The sequence below is a fragment of the Phyllostomus discolor genome, chromosome 4, assembly GCF_004126475.2.
Source record: "Phyllostomus discolor isolate MPI-MPIP mPhyDis1 chromosome 4, mPhyDis1.pri.v3, whole genome shotgun sequence".
In the NCBI taxonomy this organism is placed as follows: domain Eukaryota; kingdom Metazoa; phylum Chordata; class Mammalia; order Chiroptera; family Phyllostomidae; genus Phyllostomus; species Phyllostomus discolor.
The window spans coordinates 119,775,471-119,787,667 of NC_040906.2; the positions used below are offsets into that span (position 1 = coordinate 119,775,471).

General features: G+C 40.9%; 1 protein-coding gene and 1 pseudogene across 2 annotated transcripts in view; one reads left to right on the top strand and one right to left on the bottom strand.

The window, feature by feature from the left end:
• Positions 1-720: 720 nt before the first annotated feature.
• LOC114494981 (CD2 associated protein) overlaps positions 721-12,197 on the top strand; it is a 158,717-nt gene continuing 147,240 nt past the window's right edge. For both annotated transcript variants that reach the window (XM_036024200.1, XM_036024199.1), the window contains exon 1: positions 721-850. In XM_036024200.1, the coding sequence (XP_035880093.1) occupies positions 847-850 (4 nt within the window). In that variant the 5' untranslated portion in view covers positions 721-846. The remainder of the gene's footprint in view (positions 851-12,197) is intronic.
• On the bottom strand, positions 11,034-11,825 carry LOC114495182 (annotated as a pseudogene).

A 12,197-nucleotide genomic window follows, 5' to 3' on the forward strand; every position in this document is an offset into this window, starting at 1 on the left:
GGCTCGCTCGCTCTCTCTTGACACCTCTTTTCTTTTAGGTCCCCCAGAGCCTGCTGTTCTGCAACACCGCACAGCCGCCTCGGAAAGTGGGGCAACCCAGGCTCACTTTGCCTATCAGCAAAAACTCTTTACATTCAACGGAGGCGACAACCATACAAAACGCCCTCCCAGCTGCCCCAAACGAGCGCGGAGGGCTAACCGCGGTTTCCGCGGCTTCCTCCTTCCCCCGCTCGCCGCACCTGGACGCGGACGGCGCGCGACCCCCGGCCGTGACGTCACCGCACCTGGCACAAACCGGGGCCGGGTGTGTAGAGCCCGCACACTGTAGAGCGGGAGGGACTGGAAGAGCGATTCTCGCGAGATTTGCCTCCTCCCAGGCCCAGCTCGGGACACCTTCCCGGTCTCTCACTGGGTCTCCACCTCAGTCTTTGGCGTCGCGTTCTGGAACGGCAGGCATTGAAGGAGAGGCGAGGGGCGGGTCTTCGGGCTCAAGGCGCTTCGGGCTGGAGCCAGCGGCCTAGAGGAACCAGCTGGTCTCATCCCCCTCTGCGGGAGCTACCCTGGGTGGGAAAGCCGCTGTCTAGGCAGGCGGGCGACGGCCCTCCCACCACCGAGGCTTTAGGGGAGACCAGGATCGTGTAGCCGACACCGCCTCTTTCTCACGGGCCTCAGTGACGGGACTGTCCGAACAGCGCCGCGGGCTGATGGAGGCAACTCCGCGCCCCGCCTGAGCTCTGGAGGGGCTAGAGCGAGGCGCAGAGCCCGCCTCCCGCCTCCAGAGCGGCGGCGCGAGCAGCTGGAGGAGGAGTGGCGGCACCGGGCTTCTCCCCGCGGGGGCCCCCCAGCATGGGTAAGAGACTCGGGGGGCGCTTCATACGCCGCCGGGATGACCCTTCTGCTTCGGGAAGTCGGTTCCTCTTCTCGGTCTCCACGGGGAAGGGTCGGTGTAGGGGGGACAGCCCCTCCGCGGCAACATCGAACCCTCCTCTCCGCCACTCTGTTCTTCTCAGTCTTGCCTTCCACCTTGTTCTCGGGGAGAAATTCGTCGGAGGGCTCGCGGGGCTGCCTCTCGCGCTCCCCTCCCGCCTTTTTCCTGCTCTCGGGAAAGGTGAGGGAGTGGGGGATGGGGACGCCGGTCACCTCTTCTCGCTCAGTACCCGCTGAACTCAGCCCCGGGCTTCCCTCTGCTCCCCGATCCGTTCCTCTCTCCCCCATGTGGGAGTGTGATTGAAAAAGTTGACCGAGTAGCGCTTTAAACTTTATCTTCTGCGAGGCATTGTATAGATTGACTTTCAAAGTTTTATTTAGGGCTGTTTGAAAAGGCAATCTCCCCCCTCCACTGCCCTCTCGTTGAAATTTGCAAGGGATGCCTCAAGGACAGGGAAGCTTCAGTATTTATTTACTCCGTTTCTACCTAGGCAAGTATGTTGGCATTTAAATGTTAAATCTCTGAAGACTCGTTTGGGGTTTGGTAACCCTTTGAGAAGCAGTTTCCTGTTTGGAGTTAGACTTCCTTGCTAGAGGAGAGAAAAGTACAAGGCCTTATATGTTATTTACTATGTGCTTTAAAGTTTTGTTTAGATCTAGGGAAAGTATGTGGTGCAGCCTGGTTTGAAAGGGAGTTTTGTTGAGCAGTGTAACAATGCTATTGATAACAAAGTGTCGCGCTGGGCTAAGCACTATCCCTCAATTCTTTAAAAATTAAAAGCAATTTTAAAGAGTTGCTTTTTAAAAAAAAAGTGTGCCACCTTAAAGCAAAATTTCAGTCACCATAAGGAATAAAGCGTGTTCTTTCAAGAGTAATCTTGATTTTGGTTTTATAGAATAAATTAGGAGGATGCTATCATTTTTCGCTCTTGAGGGTTGGTACTGCCTCATACCAGCAAACTATTAACTGAGATTAGTAATTTATGAAACTAACAAATGATTTAGAAGAGGACAGATACAAAATACTGCTGATGTGGCACTTTCTGCCCACACGTTGTTTTGTGGGAAATGCTTTAAGCATAGTGTTTATAGACACCCTCCCTGCTCTTCTGTGTTTTCTTAGTCTTTCTGCTTTTATGTTCCTCCACCTCCCTCTAGCTTTCAGGTAACTTTTGTACACAAAGTGCTTTTAACTTGAGAAACAGTACAACCTTGGTATTTGGAACTTTCAGATGAATTCTTTTCTAATTGGTTGAACTTACTGGATAATTGAGGATTTATTCTTGAAGCATCAAATTATAAAAGAACTTTAATTTCTTTGAATGAAGATCATGCTAAAATCAAATATGTAATTCTTTTCTGTCTTGACTAGGATGCAGAATATAATTAAACTTTTTAATGACCTAGGGTCATAATAATTTTGGATGTGTCAGGTACTGTGTGATGCCTTGAGTATCTGTTCATTGTTCTAGGACTGTTGATAAGATTTCTTTGCATTTTGAAGTGCTTTGCTGTTGGGTGTGCTTGTCACGGAAATCAGTGTCCCCCTTCACCAGCTCTGTTCTCTAGTTTTTCTACAAGTGTGGACATATTCATATTTGTAGTTCTGTATTAGGGGAAAATAAAGTAGACCCTTATGTAGTGTGTGAGATCCTGTTTTGAGAAAAATTAATGAGTGGACATTGGAGTATCTGTTCTGATTGTTCAGAGGCCTTTTCTTAGTGACTTCTTCTCTGTGTCCTGGTTAGGTGAGCTGCCACATTATTTTGGTAAAGTGGGATGGTTGCATACTCTCACCTTGACTGCTCAGAGTGTGTGTGTGTGTGTGTGTGTGTGTGGTGTGTGTGTGTTTTAAGATTTATTTATTTTTGAAGAGGGGAAAGGAGGGAGAGAGGGAGAGAAACATCAGTGTGTGGTTGTCTCTTGTGCGCCCTCTACTGGGGACCTGTCCTGCAACCCAGGCATGTGCCCTACACTGGGAATGGCATTGGTGACCCTTTAGTTCACAGGCCAGCGCTCAATCCACTGAGCCATACCAGCCAGGTCTGAATGTGTTTTTAAGGTTGATTTCTTTGGGGCACTTGTAGTTAATTTTTGACAGGTATTTGTCAGACATTTCCATATGAATGTATACTTCAGATTTATTGGTCATGTAATAATTCATATTAAAATGATCAAAATCATTTAAGGGAGTTTCCTCTTATAATAGGAAACTCATTTGCCTGGTTTTGTTATCACCAGTCTTTATTTCTCATGATTTAAGATGACAGCTTAAAATATTTACATAGTATTTTGTATGATTTGTTACAAAATGAAAAAAATTTCGATTTCTTTGTTTTGAAATAACTTGTATACCTGTTAAATGATGGGTCCTACATTTAGGTGGTACAGAGTTAGGAGCATGGATTCCAGACTGGGATAGCTAAAGGTCAGATCCCAGCTCTTTGACCTACTGGCTGTTGTGAATAAGTTATTTAACCTCTCTGTTCTAACCTTATAGGTTGTTAGGAGGGTTGAATAACTAATACTTGTACAGTGCTTAGAATAAGGCCAAGTGCTGGTTACTGTTATTTTCATTTTCAAATGATTTCCTTAATTCTTGTACCAACTTGAAAAAAACAATTCTCAATTTTTGACCTTGGTTAGAAGCAGCACATTATATTTAAAGGACCAATGGGGCCCTGACTGTTGTGGCTCAGTTGGTTGGGCATCCTACTGCAAGGTGAAAGGTTGCCAGTTCACTTCCCCTTCTGGGCACGTGCCTGGGTTGCAGTTAGTCCCCCGTCTGAGTGTGTGTGTAATAGGCAGCTGATTGATGTTTCTTTCACACATCGGTGTTTCTCTCTCTCTCTTTCTCTCCCTTCCTTCCCCTCTCTCAAAAAAAAATAAGTAAAATCTTAAAAAAAAAAAAAAGAAAGAAAAAGTACTGGTGGGATGAGATGGTTTTGTACTAGTGAGGAAATTGAATTTTATATATTGTATTCTTACAAAAATAATGTAGAAAGATACTTTCAATATTAGGAATACTGTGAGAAAGTCCAGTATTGGTAGTAGGTTTAGTGGTTTAGGAAAAACTAAGTAGGATGAGTACTAGCACAGCCTTGTATCAGTATTTTATGTTAAACTGAAGCCCTGTTTTTAGTTTCTACAATCATAAGTTTACCATAAAATTTGAGGCATTATGAGTGAAAGGCACATTTGGGAAAAGATTTAAAGAGATAGAAAGGCAGTATTTATTTTTCTTATTCCAAAAGTACAGATCTGCATTTTGGAGTGGAATAAGTTAGAAAGCAAGTGGCACAAAGTGTGAACTTTTATTTTTAAACAAGTAAATGGGTTTTAGGGACTTACTAAGAATCTCTTAGTTTTAGATAAGGTTATGAGCTTTTTTATTTAAATTTCTGTAAGTTCACATGTATGACAAGCCAACATATTTAAATTATGAGGTAGGGTTTTTTTTTAGAGATTTTATTTATTTATTTTTAGAGGGAAAAGGAGGGAGAATGAGAGGGAGAGAAACGTTGATCAGTAGCCTCTCACAGACCCCAACTGGGGACTTGGCCTGCAACCCAGGCTTGTGCTCCAGAATTGAACCAGTGGTCGGCATTCAGTCCTCTGAGCCACACCAGCCAGGGCTAAATTACTAGGTAGTTTTAATGGAAAAAAATATGCAGTTGGTTTAGAAATGATAAATGCACTTACCAGTATATAATAGAGTGACTTGTTTCTTTATTTTACTTTGTTGTCCTGCTTGGAGAAAATCTTGATTCATACAGATAAGTAGTGCCAAAGGGAAATTTCCTGTTATTGGCTCACCTTTCAATCAAAGAATTTACATCAGTTAAACTAATCCACTGCATGAAAGGAATATAGGAAATTTTTGTTTTGGAGTTGGATTTCTAGCAAATCTAATGATCAGTTGTATTCCTTAATTAGTAATTCCTTAGGATCAGATTTTTTTGTAAGCATTTCAAACTTTGAATAGTTACAGTTCCATAAAATTACTTAAGGGTGACACTTCACATTTATAAATTTTATATTTTTCTACAGAAACTAGCCTAAAGTTTGCCATGTATCCCTCCAAATTAGGGGTTTGCAATACAATGATGTCACATTAACTTAATAATATATGAATATTGAAGCATTTAATATAAAAAGTTATAAAACAAAATGCTTTTGCTTCATTTCATATAGCCAATCAAAAATATCTCCAAAGTTTTATTGATACATAATCCAAATTTGTGATTTTTTTCCCTCCCCTCCTTAGTCATGGAATATCCTCTCCTATTAAATGTATCTTGTGTGTAAATGTTTGATTTTTTAAATGTATGTGAAGAAATGGTGTCATGTCAAGGGCCTGAAGATAGGCAAGGAAAGAGCTGTAATGATTCCTGATTTGGATAAAAATAGGACAGGTGCTGATCTTTCCAGGTAAACTGGTAAAGCAACTTGTGAGAGATCTGAAAGTTTCAGTTTGTGTTCAGAAAATAAATGGACTTCTGGCCAAGATGGAGGCGTAGGTAGACACACTGTGCCTCCTTGCACAACCAAAATAAGGACAACAACAATTTAGAAACAAAATAACAACCAGTACTGACAGAAAATTGAACTGTATGGAAGTCTGACAACCAAGGAGTTAAAGTAGACACATTCATCCAGACTTGTAGGAGGGGCGGAGTTGGGCCACCAGGAGGAGAGGGGTTGCCGCAAAAAAAAAAAAAAAAAAAAAAAGCGATCCCAGGTGTACAAGGTGGCAGTGGGTGGACCCAGTGAGGCAGCAGATTGTGGAAGGGCTTAGCGTGCAAGGTGGCTTGCAGAACCGGGCAATTCCACATGTGCACACAGATAAACCAGGCGAAACTGGGGAGTGAGACAGATCATGCAACCCAGGAACCCAGCATGGGGAAATAAAACCTCAAAACACCCATTGAAAACACCTGTGGGAGTTGTGGGGGTTGAGGGGCCGGGAGAAATTCCCAGACTCATGGGAAAGTTTGTTGGAGAGACCCACAGGGTCCTAGAACGTACATAAGCCAACCCACCTGGGAATGAGCACCAGAAGGGACCAATTCTTGGGGAAACACGGGAAGTGACTGAAATCTGGCAGAGAGTGGAGCAAGTGCCATTGTTCCCTCTTGGACCCCTGCCCCACATTCAGCGTCACAACACAGCAACTGGGCTGCCCCGCCTGGGCAAACACCCAAGGCTCCACCCCTCACTACATAACTGGCACATCAAGACAAAAAAATGGCTCAAACAAAAGAATAGATCAAAGCCCCAGAAAAAATACAACTAAGCAATGAAGAGATAGTCAACCTATCAAATGCACAGTTCAAAGCACTGGTGATCAGGATGCTCGCAGAATTGGTTGAATTTGGTCACAAATTAGATGAAAAAATGAAGGCTACAATAAGTGAAATGAAGGAAAGTGTATAGGGAACCAATAGTGATGGGAAGGAAACTGGGACTCAAATCAATGGTGTGGACCAGAAGGAAGAAAGAAACAATCAAACAGAAAAGAATGAAGAAGTAAGAATTCAAAAAATATGAGAAGAGGCTTAGGAACCTCCAGGATATCTTTAAATGTTCCAACATCCAAATTATAGGGGTGCCAGAAGGAGAAAAGGAAGAGCAACAAGTGGAAAAGTTATTTGAACAAATAATAAAGGAGAACTACCCCAATCTGGCAAAGGAAATAGACTTCCAGGAAGCTCAGAGAGTCCCAAAGAAGTTGGACCCAAGGAGGAACACACCAAGGCACACCATAATTACATTAGCCAAGATTAAAATGAAGGAGAGAATCCTAGAAGCAGCAAGAGATAAGGAGACAGTTACCTACAAAGGAGTTCCCATCAGACTGTCAGCTGATTTCTCAAAAGAAAACTTGCAGGCAAGAAGGGGCTGGAAAGAAGTATTCCAACTCATGAAAAGTAAGGACCTGCATTCAAGATTGCTCTATCCAGCAAAGCTTTCATTTAGAATGGAAGGGCAGATAAAGTGCTTCTCAGATAAGGTCAAGTTAAAGGAGTTCATCATCACCAAGCCCTCATTATATGAAGTGTTAGAGGGACTTATCTAAGAAAAAGAAGATAAAAAAAACACGTATAGTAAAATGACAGCAAACTCACAATTATTAACAACCATACTTAAAACAAAAACAAACTAAGCAAAGAACTAGAACAGGAACAGAATCACAGAAATGGAGATCACTTGAAGGGTTAGCAACAGGGGAGTGGGAGGAGGAGAGAGGGGGAAAAGGTACAGAGAATAAGTAGCATAGATGGTAGGTAGAAAATAGACAGGGAGCGTAAGAATAGTATGGGAAATGTAGAAGCTAAAGAACTTATGACACATGGACATGAACTAAAGCGGGGGATGTGGGTGGGAGAGGGTGTGCCGGGTAGAGAGAATTGAAGGGGGAAAATGGGACAACTGTAATAGTATAATCAAAATATATTTAAAGAATAAATGGTGAATAAAACCTAATATATAATTGAGATTTAGGTAAATTGGGTAATCATTATGAGCTTTGACCTGCTTAGTTTTAGTATTTGATATCCAATTACTAGGCATATTGACTTTAGGCTGGACGTATGTCTTTCTAGGTAGGGGAGAGGCCAGAAAACTGGTCTGGGAAATCTGGTTGAAGTTTCATCCATATATATCTACAGTTAGCCTGTCAGTATGAGTGATGTGTGTAGCCAAAGGCAGTGTGCAGACACGTAGGTGGGAGCACCTACAGGTAGGTCCCACCTACAGGTGGCACCTGCAGGCCACCTTGGTGTGGGAATGGGATGGTGGTTGGTAGCAGGTACTAGGTAGCAGTTGGATTGCTATCTTGGGGGCGAGGAAAGTGAGGTTTGGTAGTAGGCCTTGAAGACCTAACCACAGGGAAGGGAAATCAGACAGGGTCCAGGTTTCTTATGAGAGATACAAGGTGGATATTTGTTTCCAGGATGAGCTTGGTTATTGAAATTGTTTAGGATGAGCCAAGTAGTAAAACTGACAAGATGCTGGATTCCTAAGCTGTCAGGGGTGTCCAGCCTTTTGGCATCTCTGTGCCACACTAGAAGAAGAGTTGTCTTGGGACACACATTAAATACATCAAGATACATAATTACACACACACAAAAATCTCATAATGTTTTAAGTAATTTACGATTTTGCATTAGGCCGCATTCATAGTCATCCTCAGCCACGTGGTGCCTGTGGGCTGCAGGTTAGACACCTCTGCTGGATCTTACTGGCTTGGCCAAAACATTCATTTAGTTTTTTCCATAAGATGTTTCTAGTAATATTTAGTTGTCTTTAACTTCATTCGGAAACAATTTCGTTAGATTGTATTGTAACAGCTGTCATATCAGCATGCATTAAAAAACATTAAAATTGGTGATTTTTTGTGTAGCCATTTTAATATTGAGGATAGAAGAAAATAAGTGATATTTTTGACATTGTGCTTTATTATTTCAAGAAAGGTAAAACACAACGGATATTAGATCTTCTCTTCCTCTTCCTTTCTTTCAAATAGGGTGTACTTGTCCTTTTCAGTCTTCCCTCACACTTCCTGATCTCATTCTCCTCAGCTTTCTTTTAGGTTTATGTTAAATAGATGTTCAGACTGTTAAGCAGATAGAATCCCCTTCATAATCTTACTAGGGCTTTTCTGACTTGAAACTATGTTATATGTACTATTTTTCACTTTTCAATCAAAACTTGGCTTTTACTCCAAGTGAGAGAGGCATTTTCCTCTGGGCTCCTAAATGCTTCCTCCTTTGGGTTAAATTTGACCGTACCTCTGTTTGTTTTTGTTTGGATATTGTTGGTTTCTGGAGGTCTCAGGTACCTGGGTGATTTTTTCTTTTAGTTGAAAGCATACTTCAATCATTTGCACTTAAAGGAGCTTTTACTCTAAGAAGAGCCTCTCCTTTTAAAAAATTCATGATTCTAAATTGACATCTAGCCTAAGATGTTGATCTAGTGTCACATATGGCAGTGTTAGGCATTCATTCTTTCCTAAAACCTACTTATGCCATGCCAGTCCTTTCCAGTATCTCCAGTAGACTTGCATTTCATAATCTTAAAGGTTTTGTATACTTTGTTAAACTTTCCATCATGATCCCATTCTGTTTCTCATGACTAGCATGAGATCCTAAATTCCTGTGTCTATTTTAGTGCCACTTAGCTTAGGTTATTTTTTGGTAGTTCAGTGTTCAGGTGATTTCAAGACATTGTGTGGTATATAATCATTGGGAGTTTCTAGTAGAAAAATACTTTGTAACAGTAATGAACAGTTTCTGCCAACATTAAGAGAAAGGTTCTCTCACATCATTAAGGAAATGAGTGTTAGATAAGAGATTAATCAGGAATTTATATTATTGTGAGCAGTGTGATTAATATCATGGTAGACATTAGAGGAATTAGGACAAATATGGGGGAGGCAAAGAACCCTGAATTATCTTCTGGAAGGTATACCCCTTGTAACAGGCTTCCCCTGCTAGGTGAGTGTTATAGGCAACCATCTGTATTAGTGTACCAGCTGGTGTTATTATGAGAGGCTGAGTTAGGCTTCAGTGAATTTGTTTTTAAAGGCTATTTCAATGTGTTTGCCCATTTCATGATGGGTGATTTATGAGCTCACCTGCCCACGTGCACTCAGTGTTCAGCAGTTTTTGACCAAAAACAGCATAACCCTGTTCCCCTGCCCTCCCTATTTAACTGCTCTCACCCTGAGCAATATTTTCTCTTTCCTTGGATGAAAAATGTCCTCAAAGGGAAACATTTTGCTGGTGTGGAAGAGGTGAAACAAAAAACAGCAGAAGCACTAAAAGGCATCAAAATCGATGAGTTAAAAAACTGTTTTGAGCAGGTGAAAAATACCTAGATAGGTGTATTGCATCAAATGGAAAGGACTTTGAAGGTGACTGAAGTTTAAACATGTGAGAATATTATAAATCAATTTTGGGGTTTTTTTTTGTTTGTTTCTCCCTCATGCAAATTTTGGTGCCTCAAGTAGTTTACAGCAGTATTGGGCATTAGCCATATTATTAGAATCACCCGGATTTTTAAAATATTTCCCACAACCTCTTGAAATTGTGATATAAATTCTCCTGCCTTTCCTACCCTCCAGTTGTTAATGAGTGTCATAAAATGTGTTGGGATGGTTTATAGTGTTGTGATACAGATTAACAGGTGAATCATTGGAAATCCAAACAAGTGAGGAACTATGTAGTATATTAAAAGAATATATGTGAAGTCAGAAATGTTAAGATGTACTAAGAGAAGCATAAGGAAGAAGCATAAGGAAGCATCAGGATAGATTCCTGCATTGGAAGACAAATAGGATTTGTTCATCTCTCTTTAGTTTGACCAGTCATGTGGTAAGTACTTGGCAGTAGTCAGGATATTTTTTCTACTCCTGGCACTGAGTCTTGAGACTGAAGCACACCTTCAGTTGATGTCTTAAGATCCTTTTACTTAAAATATTCAAACTGTCTTAATTTTCTTTACATCTATCAGTGCTCCACTACTGAAGAGGCCAAAAATTTACCTAACATCTAGACTGACTTGATTAACTATAACACTGTCATTCCTACAGTATTTGTCGTGATTATTGTAATAATGAAGTGCCATTTTGTTTGTTTTGGATTGTAAGTATACAAATTCATATATTTGTAAAATTGAGACAATATAGTCTTGGCTAAAGTAGAGTATAATATTGTTAGGAAACATTTAAAGTTGGTTTTTCAAATGATGGTCTCTCTGTATTTTGTAACTTTTAGTTTATTGACCAATGTGTTTTGTTGATATCAAAACACATTTAATGATAGACTTTCATGAAAATTCCTACTGTCCTGCAGAGGATTGCACTCTGGAGTATTTTTCCTTGCTGTTTAGGAGTGTGTGTGTGCACTTTTGTATATGTACACACTAAAGATAAAGACTCCATTTTTACTTACCTACTAATTAGGTCATTCTTATCAAACATGCTTTATGAAGTAGCTTAAGAAAATTACCTTAAATGATGAAAATATGTCTGTTGAGAGTTCAGAATTTTCAGAATGAATATCAGGTGGACATTCCCACACAAATTTCCTAAAATTTTTATATTCCTTATATACTGTAAAAGTCAAATTGAATTTATTTTTTAAAATATTATATATCTTTTTAAATTTTAAAATATTCAACACAAAACAATTGCTCCAACTTACCGAGGTGGTTGACCACATCCATGACCAAATCTGCCTCTAAACTGGGATTTGGTTGCTGACCTAGCCCTGGCCCCAGCCTTCTTGTTGGTACCAGGGGCACAGCGCTCCTTCTGTAGTCTGTAGGTGTTTCTGTTGGCTTCCCCTGTGTGAGTCTTGTAGGTCTCTGGCTCTCCAGACCTTTGGGCCTCTGCCTGCCAGTTTCAGGCTGGCTGCAGGCAAAGTGGAAGGCACAATCTCAGGGGGCAGGTAGTGGTAATCATGGAGATACTGGATGCCCTTGTAGCCTAGCAGTAGAAATGTCTCCAGGCAAACGTTCATCATTGTAGCCTCATGATTTGAGATATTGTATGACCTTCATGATGTGAAGATTAGGTACATTCTTATCTGCTAGCTTGGGGTGTTTAGGCATGTGAACATCCTTGTAAAATGGAGTTCATAAATGGCTATCTGGTTCTTCTGGGGTGTCAACATCACAATGGGTGCAGCATCTGAGATCAGGGCTGGAACAGAAGGGACCAGAATGCAATGGAATTTATAATTTAGAAGGTTATAGTTTAAAGCTAAAATTAAAACTTGTTAACAGTTCTCTTCATTTCATATGTAATGACCTTACTTGCCCTGAACTCATTGATGCCAGAAACCACATCACTTATTTAATTCTATTTAAAAAATTTGTCCACAATCATATCCTGGCTGGTGTGGTTCAGTGGATTGAGTGCTGGCCTGAGAACCAAAGGGCTGCTTGTTTGACTCCCAGTCAGGGCACATGCCTGGGTTGCTGGCCAGGTTCCCAGTAGGGGGGCATGTGAGAGGCAACCCCACATTGATGTTTCCCTCTCTTTCTCCCTCCCTTCCCCTTTCTCTAAAAATAAATAAATAAAAATCAGTTGAAAATATGAACATGAAAGCACCGTGTAGCTTGTATTAAAAATACTTTATGGAAGTGAAGCATCCTAATGCAAGAACAACTTGCTGAATAGTTGACCTTCTTTTCCATGACCCAAATGTTAAATTACCATATTCTGATACTAGGACAAAACCCGTAATAACTAACAGAAAATT